At 39.0% G+C, this 12,399-nt stretch overlaps 2 protein-coding genes across 2 annotated transcripts; both read left to right on the top strand.

Moving 5' to 3' along the window:
• Nucleotides 1–6,270: 6,270 nt before the first annotated feature.
• LOC143883134 (protein FAR1-RELATED SEQUENCE 5-like) lies at nt 6,271–7,686 on the top strand. Its single transcript, XM_077386491.1, has one exon. It carries the CDS (start codon nt 6,271–6,273, stop codon nt 7,684–7,686), a length of 1,416 nt encoding a protein of 471 aa, XP_077242606.1.
• Nucleotides 7,687–7,707: 21 nt separating this feature from the next.
• LOC143883133 (protein FAR-RED ELONGATED HYPOCOTYL 3-like) lies at nt 7,708–8,825 on the top strand. The gene is made up of 3 exons (XM_077386490.1): nt 7,708–7,812; nt 7,946–8,224; nt 8,751–8,825. Exons 1-3 carry the CDS (start codon nt 7,708–7,710, stop codon nt 8,823–8,825), a joined length of 459 nt encoding a protein of 152 aa, XP_077242605.1.
• The last annotated feature ends 3,574 nt before the right edge of the window (nt 8,826–12,399 follow it).

The following is a 12,399-nucleotide window of genomic DNA, read 5'->3' as shown; positions in this document are numbered from 1 at the left end:
ATGATGTGTCATGCCCTTAATTGAATCATAGCACATATAAGCTTATATGAGCTAGGGCTCACAAACATAGGGGGACCCACATTGTTTGGATGATCCAAAGCATTCATTTGATAGGCCCTCATATAGATAGGGTGTGCCCAAAAAATCAGCTTCATTGGATCATCCTAACTCTTCCATTTGTGGAGGCTAAAAATGGGCAGATTTATTGAGGTTTATACCCATCCATTTTCACATCCACAGTTCGAAGGGTTAGGATGATCCTATGAAGCTGATTTTTTGGGCACTCATCTCTCATCTATGCATTCACCTTTTCTTTCTCCTTCTTGGATGTTTTTTTTGAATGGCGCCTTCATGGAAATATTACGAACATAGATTTTTGCTACATCAGGGAGAAGGTGGCATCAAGTTTGGTTACCTCTTCTTACATTTATTCTCGTGGATGGTTGGTTGACATTTACTAAAGCCATGGAAAGAGCTTCATATCAGGATATTCTCTCCAAGTTAGGGACAAAATATAGCTTTGTTCCGACATGAGGAGTGTCTCAAAATGGTGAGGCTATCATTGTATGGTTTGTTTATGTTTTTTCTTTTAGGCAATGTGTGCTTATGTTTATGCAGGGAAACTTTGTGATTGTCAAAGTGCCACTCATTAGTGCCACCCTTAAATTTTAGTAACCACTCGTATTCAATAGAAGTAATGGAGTGTGAATGTTCTCTCCTTTTCTTCTTCAAAAAGCCTCCAACACCGCTCCATCCAGCCCGGTCCTAGCCCAGCCCATCTACCTCCAAGCATGAAGTAAGTTGTAAGTTGAACGAGTGACCCTCAATCCTGTCCAAAATCTCTTCTACCGCGTCCGCCATTCTCTAAGGATAGGACAATCCAGACTTGATCCATCAGATTACATTGAGGGAGCCTCCCTCAACTATGATACGATCAAGATCCGCCTCCTCCATAAAATGTAAGCTTGAAGAGATCCATCACATCTACATTGGTCGAATCCGAGTTACCCAATGGACAGGAAAAATCTCCCTTGGTGCTGTCATCTGACTCTCGCAGAAGTCCCCCCCTACCCTTGAAGCCCCTGGATTCCCCATGCTTGATTCGTCAAAGTTGAGCTTAATACCAATTTTGATAGATACACCCTTGTTTTGATATTTACACCCTTGCTTTGATAGATACATTCATGCCTTTAGACTTCTTTTTCGAGGGTGAGCCTTGGTGCAACGGTAAGGTTACTTCATTGTGACATGGCGGTCACGGGTTTGAGTCTTGGAAACAGCCTCTCTGGAAAGCAGGGGTATGGCTGCGTACATCTAGCCCTCCCCAGACCCCGCAATGGCGGGAGCCTCATGCACTATGCCGCCCTTTTTAGTTGCTACAGCTCCTGAGGAATTGTAATAACCATTGAAAAAAACTTACAATTAAAAGAGTATATCTATCTAAAGGGGGTGGAATACATGAGTAATAGTGGGAGCAAGCTCTTGCATAAGGCAGATAATTTCGAAGTATTGGATGCCCCATGGAGGCCTAACTTTGTTAAGGACCATGTCCACTAGAACTTTGTTGTTTGATCCTCTTTCAAGGGGTTTTATATTTAGACTTACAAAGTCTAAACCCAACAAGGAGGGCCCTACATTCCGCCAGCATGTTGGATCCTTCGCCATAGAAGTGATAGAATGCCACATACATGTTTGCCTTCTCAGCATTATATTCCGTTACCCTAGAAATGTTATGCTATGTTACAATTGTTGACTTTTTATGTGAAAAAATTCTTTTTGTAATTCAAACTTACAATGGGGGTGTTTTTAGTCATTATATGTATGCTTTTGGGCTTCTCATTCAAATTACTTGGGCTTCCCTCCAAAAAGACTAAAGTCATGAGAAAACTTTAGTCCTAGATGGGAAGTGTGAGAGGATGGGAGTGGCCATATATACTTTCACTCTCTTAGCCTTGTGAATGAGCAAGAGGTCATGGGGATCCTACGCGCACAGATCGCCCACTCGAGTCCGGTGGGCTTTTGATCTTACCACACGCGCGCGCCGCCCGGCCCGGCGTGGTTCGGCCGGCCGCGCGCGTGGACCTAAGGCTTTTCTTTTTCTATTATTTATTTTTTCTTTTAACGGTCAAGAATTTATTTATTTTGTTTTAACTCTTTTTTACCGTTTGAGATTCCTTAATCGTGGTTTAGTGACCGTTTGGAAAACGTCTCTCACGCACTAAAAGAGTGCGACGTTTCACTCTAACGTGTCGATTACCTTTCTATAAAATCGATTTTAGAGAAAACAGAAAGATATCCTTGACGGATTCTTCTTCTGCTCTTTCTCTTCTCTGGTTTTCTGCTCAAGGCTTTTGGCAAATATAAGCGAGTTCTTAGGCATCCGGGCTGCGTGAGTGCACACCCCTGGAGCGAGAGTTGTTGTATCCTGGAGACATACGCCGAGACGCCCATTTGCACCGTTGATTCGTCATAGTGGGGGCGAGATTTGCCTTAAGGACAGCGAAGATTCTTCGTGCCTCAACTCGATAAGTGATCTAACGATTTCTTTTTTTCTTTACAAATTATTATTGCAGAAATAAATATTATTGATCTCTGTCTTCAAGTTGTGAGGTTAATTTGTTATAAGGTATTCTCGAATCCTAAATTACAGATTTGTACATCAATTTTCTAACAACAATTCAGTAAAAAACTTCGTTGTTAGGCAACCCTCTAAATGGAATAACATGTACCACCCTTCCAAGTACATAGATGGGTTCTATGGCCTTTGCCCATCGACATTTTGAATGCTCTTCCAATCCTACACTTCATATCTGCACAATGCTATGTTTCCTTGGAATATGAAGAGTTACCACGTCTTTAATAGGCTCGATTGATCAAGAGGTGTCCCTTTATCAAGGTGTAGGAAGACCATGTTTGTTATCTAAAGTGACACAATGCTATGTTTCTCCCATTGAACCATAAGGCCCTCCATCCATCAAAGATGCTATGTTTCTCCCATTGAACCATAAGGCCCTCCATCCATCAAATAGAAAATGGAAGTTTTAATAAGAGATACTTGCAGCATAGTTATGCCTTGTTTTCAGTCATTTACATATTTGGGAGCTTGCATCCGGTTATCGCAGAAAAGTTGTACATTCTCTTTAGAATGACTCTTCCTGATAATAAAAAAAGAAAAAGAAATTCCATCTTTTGTTGTATTACCGTTGCTATGATCCCTTTTCTAGAATTCGATTGTTTTGTGTGGAGATGAATTAAAAGCATGGGCCAACTAAATCACTTTAGTCCAACCATACGGAAGCTAGATCAAGTGAGCTAAGAGATTAATCAATTCCACAGGTACTCGTTCATCAAATACTAACAAAGAGAAGAATTTGCAACAAGAAATATGAATGATCTTCCTCGGATAAACGATGAAATTTCTATTTTTTTTACAGTTATGGTAAAGCTTATTATTAATCACATAGCACAACAAAATAATATATATATATATATATATATATATATATATATATATATATATATATATATATATATAGAGAGAGAGAGAGAGAGAGAGAGAGAGAGAGAGAGAGAGGAATGGAAACTAAGGGAATTATTTCAATTTCTCCCAAAAATCAGTGGGAATTACACATCACTTTTTTTGACTTTTTTTTAACAAAGGCACCCATTCAACCCACATATTTACAATCCTACCCTCTCCTTTATGCTTTCTAAGAAAGGCACCTGTTAAAGTCACTTAATTTCAATCCTATGCCCTCCTTTATGCTTTTTAACAAAGACACCTATGAAAACCACATAATTTCAATCTTGCCCCCCTCATTTATGCTTTTGTAATAAAAAATCTATAGGGTGATCTTAACCATCCGATGTAAGAGGAACAACATATTATGAAAACCTCTATCGATTGGACGGCTAGGATCAGAGTATGGAAATGATTTCTGGGGCACAACCTGTTGATGTTGTGTTCCATCACATGGATGGTTTGGATCAACCTGTGATGTGGTCCGTACAGTTCTTGGGCCGGGTACGGGTCCAAGATTCGTGACCCGTAAATTTCCCCGGCTCATTTTCACCTAGCCCGTGTCACTCGGACCCTTACGGGTCGGGTCAAACCCTTCCATATTTTTCAAAATCTTTTTGATGGGCCCAGAAATTAATTTCTTCAAATCTTTACACTGGTCTATCCTCCACAGTTGGTGGGCCCAAAAAATAATTTCTTTAAATCTTTGAACGAGGTAGGCCCCACCTGTATTTTTCGAAGTGCATTGTACGCACCGCCCCATGATCCAAACCCTCCATTTGATAATCATAGCCCTCCGATCTAAAGAAAAACTGCATATTACGGAAACCTCTATAGATTGGAGAGTTGTGATCATCCAATGGAAATGATTTTTGGGGCACGACCTATTTACATTCTGGCCCATCAAATGAATGGTTTCGATCATCCTATGGTGTGGGTCGTGCATTAACATTAAGGCCAAATTGTAGGCCCCACCCAGATTTTTCAAATGAAGTTTGCGGTCAACGCCATAGGATGATCCAAGCCGTCCATTTGATGGGCCGCGACGCAAATAGGTTGTGCCCCCAAAATCATTTCGATGGGATGATTGCAACCCTCCGATCTATAAGGTTTTTCCGTAATATGCAGTTTCTCTATTGTCTATCATGAGAATCTAAATATAATGTTTTCCCACTCCCCTTGCATCGCACGGGGTGTCCCACTAGTATGTATATATATATATATATATATGAGAATAGAGTTCCTAAGGTGTCACCTCATATAGCTTATATGAGGTGGCGCTCACAAAACATAAAGGGCCCACATTTTTGGGATGATCCAAACCACTTATTTGAAAGGCCCTTAGATAGATATGGTGCCTACAAAAAATCAGGTCCATAGGATTATCCTAACCCTTTCATTTATGGAGGTTAAAAATGGGCAGATTTATGGAGGTTTATACCCATCCATTTCAACCTCCACAAATGGAATGGTTAGGATGATCCTATGAAGTTGATTTTTTGGGCACACCCTATCTATGTGAGGGCGTATCAAATGAATGCTTTGGATCATCCAAACAAAGTGGGCCACTTATGTTTTTAAGCGCCACCTCATATAAGCTATATGAGGTGACACCTTAGAAACTCTCTCTCTCTCTCTCTCTCTCTATATATATATATATATATATATATATATATATATATATATATGAGGAAAATGATTGTGAGCTTGAAGCTCATATAGCTTATATGAGCTTGAGGGCCCAAACACATGTGGGCCCATATTGTTAGGATGGTCCAAAGCATTCATTTGAAAGGCCCTTACATAGATAAGGTGTGTACAAAAAATCAGCTCCATAGGATCATCCTAACCCATCCAAAAGTGGAGGGCAAAATGGACAGACACCGTTGGCCACAAATTTGCCCATTTTTGCCCTCCGCTTTTGGAGGGGTTAGGATGATCCAATGGAGCTGATTTTTGGTACACACCCTATCTATGATGGGGCCTTGCAAATGAATGATTTGGATCACCACAAAAAATGTGGGACCCATGTGTTTGGGCCCTCAAGCTCATATAAGCTATATGAGCTTCAAGCTTTTCTGCTTCAAGAGAAAAACGAACGAGGGTTGGGTTTTCTGCTTTTCTTTGAAAAATGAGGGTTGGGTTTTCTGCTTTTCTTTGAAAAACGAGGGTTGGGTTTTCTGCTTTTCTTTGAAAAACGAGGGTCCGGTTCTGCTGCTTCTCGCCTCCAAACCAACGAGTTTGGTTCTCTCTTCTCTGACGGCTTCATTCCCTTCCAGGTTAGTACGATTTCCATTTTTTTTTTCCTTCAATCCCTTCTTTTTTGCTTTTCTTTCCTTCCTTACAGCAGATTGAATCATTTTTCACACATACAAAAATCAGATTTTTTCCTCTGGGCAGATTGTTCAGTTGTTTTCAATTCTTCAGTTGTTTTTTATCTTGAATCATTTTTCACACATACAAAAATCAGATTTTTTTCCTCTGGGCAGATTGTTCAGTTGTTTTCAATTCTTCAGTTGTTTTTTATCCTTTTTTTTTGCTTCAGTTGACTGTTTGGATTCATCCTTAACTTCAAGGGTTATCCGACAAGATTAAAATGAAGAAACCAGAAAACAGTAGATCTATTTCAAGGGTTTTCTTCAGTTGTTTAAGGGTTTTCTATTTCAAGGGTTTACCTACATTCAAATGTCTACTTGTTATTTATAATGCGGGTACATTCTTATTTTTCTCTTCTTTCAATTACTAGAAAAATGGAACCAACCTCTTCGCAACCATGTGGGTTACGTATCGAGGATAATGACAGTGCACAATCTGGTTTTGTTGATGATGCTTTATCACAAGCCTCCTGGTTTGACGCCCATGGTCTTATTGTGGTTGATGATGGGGGTGATGACGGGGTTAATCTGATTGAAGATAATATAGAATGGCCAGATACTGATATGAATGACGAAGATGAGGGTGATAGTACGCCCAATAAGGCTGCTAGTGAGAATAGTAGTGTGAATAAGTCGTTTCTGAACCAAGTGTTTGATGATTGGATGTCTGCCTTTGAATTCTACAATTCTTATGCACTGGCTACTGGTTTTGGATTACGAAAATCCAGTACAAATAGTTCTAAAAAAACAAATGTTGTGAACTCAAGGAAATTTGTGTGTGATAGAGAGGGGGTGAAAAAGTATAAGGCAAATAAAGTGGATGATGGTAAGGAAAGGAGAGAACGACGAGTTGTCAGATTGAATTGCAAAGCTAAGATGACCATAAAACTAAGAGATGGGAAGTGGGTAGTGACCACCTTTGATAACATTCATTCTCACATTCTGACCTCCCCACTGAAGAGGCAAATGCACCGTTCCCATAATAGATTCAGTAAGAGTGAAAGTGTTAAGACGTTGATTGACTGTCTCAATGAGACCCAGATGCCGGCTGCGAGGATTGCAAAGGCCATTAATTCAACAAACGATGGAATATCAGGTGTGGTAACACCTGATCAAGTTGCTTCCCATTTGAGAAAAAAGAGGGTGAACAATATAAGTCAAGAAGCTGTCTTAGTGGCCAACCATCTTCAAAAGAAGCGATCAGAAGACCCGAATTTATTTTTCTCGATGGAGTTGGATACGGATGGGACCTTCCGATCTATGTTTTGGGCTGACGCTAGGGCTAGAGATGCTTATATGACATTCAGCGATGTCATTGTATTTAATGTCACTTACAAAACCAATAGTTTATCTCTGCCATTTGCACCGTTTACGGGAGTGAACCATCATAGACAGTCGACCCTATTCGGATGTGCGCTGTTAGCTGATGAGACAGAGGAAACCTTCAGTTGGTTATTTGAACAGTGGTTGACGTGCATGCATGGTAAAGCACTTGATGCAATTATAACTGATATGGATCCGGCCATGAAAAATGCAATTGGAAGAGTTTTTCCACACACCCATCATAGGTTTTGTTCGTGGCACATACACAGGCATCAGCTTGAGCATGTTGCAGAGATGAGGGATTCAACTAGTGATTTCTACCTCGATTATAATCGTTGGTTTTTTTCAAAAAATATGAAGGATTGTGAGCAGTTGTGGGAAGATTTGGTTTGTAAATATGAAATCGGGGAAAGGGATTGGTTATCTAGGATGTGGGAGCAGCAAGAGCATTGGGTTCCAGCATATTGACGAAACACATTCACTACAGGAATGACTCCAAGTCAACGTAGCGAAAGCATGAATGCATTCTTTGATGGATATGTGAATAGCAAAACTGCCTTGCATGAGTTCTTAGATGCATGTGATAGAGCACTGGTTCAACGTCGTAAAACGGAAGCCGAAGAAGATTTCAAGTCGAAATATTCAAAAGCAAGTATGAAAACGAATAGCCCATTGGAAGAAGAGGCGGGGATATTCTTATACGAGGAATATGTTTAACATTTTTCAGGATGAGTTGAGGGATAGTAGTGGTTGTTGGTATGACCACTTGAGCAAGGATGGGGTCGTGGAAGAATATTTGGTAGGGCCCAGAAATGATGTGAAGAGTAGATGGTTTAGGGTATTTTATGATGATTCTGATGGAGTGACTGTCAAATGCGATTGTGCTAAGTTTGAAAGGGAGGGAATCTTATGCAAACATATCCTTCGTATTATGGATACGAAACAATTGAAGAAGGTCCCCGACCATTACACGTTGAGGAGATGGTCTATTCAGGCAATGTATCAAGTAAGGGGTACAATATCTACAAGGCCACAAGTGGGACGTAGCGTGAATCCCTTTCAAAGGTGGTGCCTAATATCAAGATGACAAAGACTGGTTGATGGACCTGGAAGAGATGAGAAAGTTTTCAATAGGATGACTGAATTTGTGATCTTCTTTTCGCTGAAGAAGAACAAAAGTAGAAAGAAAAGGACGTTACATTGGAGGCTAGTGAGATACCAATCGTTGGTAGCAAAGTATATTCAAACTTTGGCGTGAGTCGAATACCTGAAATCACAATTCGAGACCCACCAATTGCAAAGACCAAGGGCCGTCCAAAGAATCCAACACGCTTGAAATCTAGCTTAGAGACATCTGTATCCCAACCAAAGAAACGGACGTGCAAATCTTGTGGCGGAAAAGGACATTATAAGTCGACATGTAAAAATAAAGGCTGGGTTTGTTTTCTTGCCTATTTATTCATTTGTATGTGTACAAGGAGTGATATTTGTTAATGTTTATATATTAATTCAGTTATGGTGAATGCTAATAGAAGCCTAAAAGAAAGCACAAAGAGGAAGGTGACGTAGAGGAAGATGAAGAGGAAGAGGAAGAAGAAGAGGCATAGGAGGAGTACGTATAAACTATGATCTATCTCATGTATTTAGTGGGTACTATTTTTAGTTTGTTACTTTCTGAGCATAAGTAATTACTCCGTTTACATTAATAGTTCAGATGAGTAGGCCATTTTCATTCCTTATTTATTTTAGATTATGATTGGCAACAGTTGTAATCGGTTTTTTTTATTTTTTATGATCCAGATGGAGGAACCTGGTGGATGAGGCAGGTAAACTCCTTACAATCAGAACTTTCTCCCAAATTCAAATGAAAATACCAAAAATTGAATTACAAATGGAGGGAAGGCTATTTATATGTTTCCTTTACAACTGGAATTCAAATAAAAATAAAACTCAAATGAATATACCAATCTACCCCAGTCATTGCATGTAATGTAATGTCCAAATGTTGGCCATATAGTTTCGGTAAGGCATTTTGAGCACGATCTACAAATCAGTATAATTTTTTCAGTAGTTCACTGACCTAGAGTCTCAAAATCAAAGCACCAAACAAAAAATTATGCACAAATGCTTAAATAATGCTTGGCGGCTTATTTGCTACAACAATGACATGGGCATTTTGTTTAAGTTTTACAAATTTTTTCTAAATGTTAGCATGTCTCGTGGAATAAAAAGAAATTTAGCATAATTCTTGTAATAGTCAGTGCTTTGGTTGCTATGCAAGATGTTATCCTAGTAACTATTTTCTACTAATCAGATATTACTTGTGCAGCAAGTACCGGTTTGTTTCAAAAGGGCACATCTTCATAGAGAAGAAGGATATATTCTTCTTCGAGACCCGCAGGGAAAAGCATATAAAGTAAGATTATGTACTAATAAGAGTGTATGCAATATATCTCGTGGGTGGGCCGCCTTTGCACATGCCAACAATATTGAAGGAGGAGATACATGCATATTTGAGCTTGTGGGTAAGCGTGAAATGCGTGTGCATATTTTTCGATCGGTCGAAGAAAATATGGCAGGATGTCTTGAAACATCTAATGGCTCTTGGGACACTTAGAGTTCCATTATTTTAGTCCTCTAACAACACCTATTATGTCACAAACTATAGTAATGAATTATGTCAAAACTGTTGCGGTTCAGCGCATTTCTTCTATTTTGTGTGGAAGATATTTCTACCTAGGCATGGAATGTAATCAAATATTAGTGTGTAGAAGCTATATGTGTACCTTTTCTTGGTTGAAAGAGAACACACTACAAAAAATAAAAACGCATGTATTTTGTTATTTCTAATAGTTATATTTTCTCTGAGGGTTATTTTGGCTTGCCATGATTGCTTGGACCGAGTAGTGTGCATGTAAGCACTTCTCCAGTTTGTGAAGGTATCATTTTATTTGATTAGTATTAAGAGGGACTTCAGGCCTCTTCTGGTGCCACCAAAATTGGTCATTGTTTGCAAATAAGATTATTTTAGTTTAATTTATTTGTGGATGAGACATCAAGGGCTCTTTGGAAGCCGTTGGATATATCATTTCTAAGAAGATTATAGCCATTATTTGCAAATAATCATAACTAACATTTTTTTGTATTTAAGATTAAATGCAAATAAATTTTCAAAGGTAATCAAAAAGGAGGTTCATATAGAGATATATGGTATGAACTAGACCATTTTTCAATGTTATGGACTATAAGTTAAGTTTGACATCAGACTTATGGCAATCACAGGTATTTTTTGTTGGCGATCTAACCTCAGTTGTGTGGCTGATATCAATCACCAGTGCGTTTTATGCAATGAAGTTAGTCACGATGAGGGAGATTAACCAACCTCCCAATTCAAAACCAAACATGAAAAGGGAGTGAGAATGGACTCTGATTATTACAAGTCTCAACTAGGAGTTGTGGGGATTGAAAATCAACCCAAATCCAAATCTAACTAACCGTTGTGGGATTGAAAATCAACCCACATCCAATCTAATGTTCAGATAACCCTTTGATATACGACTGCTGGACCAGAAAGAGGAGGTACATGATGCTAGAAACTTACCAACTTCTCCAAAAGCTTAAGCTTTTTGTAGTAACTAGCTGTTTCACACGGTATCAGAGCCAACTAGCTTTTTCACACGGTATCAGAGCCAAAGGTCTCGAGTTCAGACCTCCTCGTTATAAAAAATTCCACATGCAACGGTCAGCCCAGGAAGTGAAGCCACATGTGCCACGAGTTCATAATCTACTAGGTAGAAGGGTGTGCCGGGTGTTGAAGTATAAATGATTAAATAATACAAACTCTAACAGCCTATGCTTTTGGAATTATTGTTTGTTTCACATGGCACCATAGTTACTGCCTCACCATGTAGAAGAATAAAAGCACCAGCTATCGAGCACTAAGAAAACGCAGCATAGGTAGGCAAACTGAAGCAAATGGAATCCGCTTAGGATTCCTCGCAAAAAGAATAATAACGAACGTTGATTTTTGTTGTCTTTCATCTTATGCTCAGGATGGGACGACAACCCATTTTTTCATGGATTAATAAATAGCCAAGATTTCATTAATATCTAAGTTTCTATTTTTAATGCTTTGTGTCATCATCAATCTGAGCCATTGATCATTGAACAAATTCGTGGGTACAAGTCGTACGGTTCTGGTGTCCTTAGCAAACAATGGTCATTCAAAAACAATGTTTAGCCTAGTGCATTGCATTTATCAAGGCAAAATGAAAAAGTAAAGTACAATTTCCAAATGCAATCCATTTTGCACCTTTTGCAAATTTATGTGACCAAATATCAACATGGATACAACAATAAAGGACAAGGCCAAGTCCCATAAAACAAGTACATTCCAAAAAAAGTTGAAAAAAAATCTACAAAGTCCACTAACGAAAGAAGTACATTTCATGCTTTAACATGAATAAGGTACAAGAAAAACATAATCCCTGTTGCTCCTAAGACTTTAAGGAAGCTGTTTTCATTCTTGAGGAAGCCGATCTCACTCTTGAGGAAGGCTATCTCATTCTTCATGAAGGCGATCTCATTTTCCAGTGCTTTTATGCGTTCCTCATTTATCCCCTTCTCGCCACGATCTGCACATCTGTTGTTGCATGTCTCCGCTTCGTCATCCCAACGAAAAGATTTGCAATTGCGAACCTGCATGTTATTTAAACATTACATTCCCCAAGTGTTCCAACATCTATTTCAAAAAGAAAATAGATAACAAGTAGAGAATGGCAAGTATACTCACAGCACATGCCCAAAACGGCCGGCCTTGGCTATTGTTTATGTTGGTCCAAGTGATTCTTCGAACTAGTGGCTGTTTACACAAACATAAGTTTGAGTCCAATCCCTGGCATGACGTACCACTTGTGTTGCCTGAGGATGCCATAACGTTTCAATATGTACTGCAAGATAATTGAATCGAAGAACATACATGAATATTGCAATCTGGCTGTCCCTCGAAAACGACCAATATTTAGGAACACAACAAAAAAAATACAGAAACACAGACAAATCACAGAAACAAATTTGGGATTGTATGCAATCTCAAAACTTTCTAATTGCACTACAAAATATATTGATTTCAATTTCATAACTTTTTACTAGGCCAACATGGAGTAAAAAAATTCAGTTCTA

This window comes from Tasmannia lanceolata, unplaced genomic scaffold, assembly GCF_043159265.1.
Source record: "Tasmannia lanceolata isolate RefF3 unplaced genomic scaffold, GAP_Taslan_0.1 ptg000008l, whole genome shotgun sequence".
NCBI classification, from domain to species: domain Eukaryota; kingdom Viridiplantae; phylum Streptophyta; class Magnoliopsida; order Canellales; family Winteraceae; genus Tasmannia; species Tasmannia lanceolata.
The sequence above is the reverse complement of the archived record's forward strand: the minus strand, read 5'-3'. Positions and strand labels throughout refer to the sequence as shown.

Coding starts and splice junctions, on each gene's coding strand:
- LOC143883134 (XM_077386491.1), top strand. CDS start 6,271: ATGGAACCAACCTCTTCGCAACCATGTGGGTTACGTATCGAGGATAAT.
- LOC143883133 (XM_077386490.1), top strand. CDS start 7,708: ATGACTCCAAGTCAACGTAGCGAAAGCATGAATGCATTCTTTGATGGA. Junction 7,813..7,945: donor ATGCATGTGATAGAGCACTG/GTTCAACGTCGT, acceptor AACATTTTTCAG/GATGAGTTGAGGGATAGTAG. Junction 8,225..8,750: donor CTATTCAGGCAATGTATCAA/GTAAGGGGTACA, acceptor GAATGCTAATAG/AAGCCTAAAAGAAAGCACAA.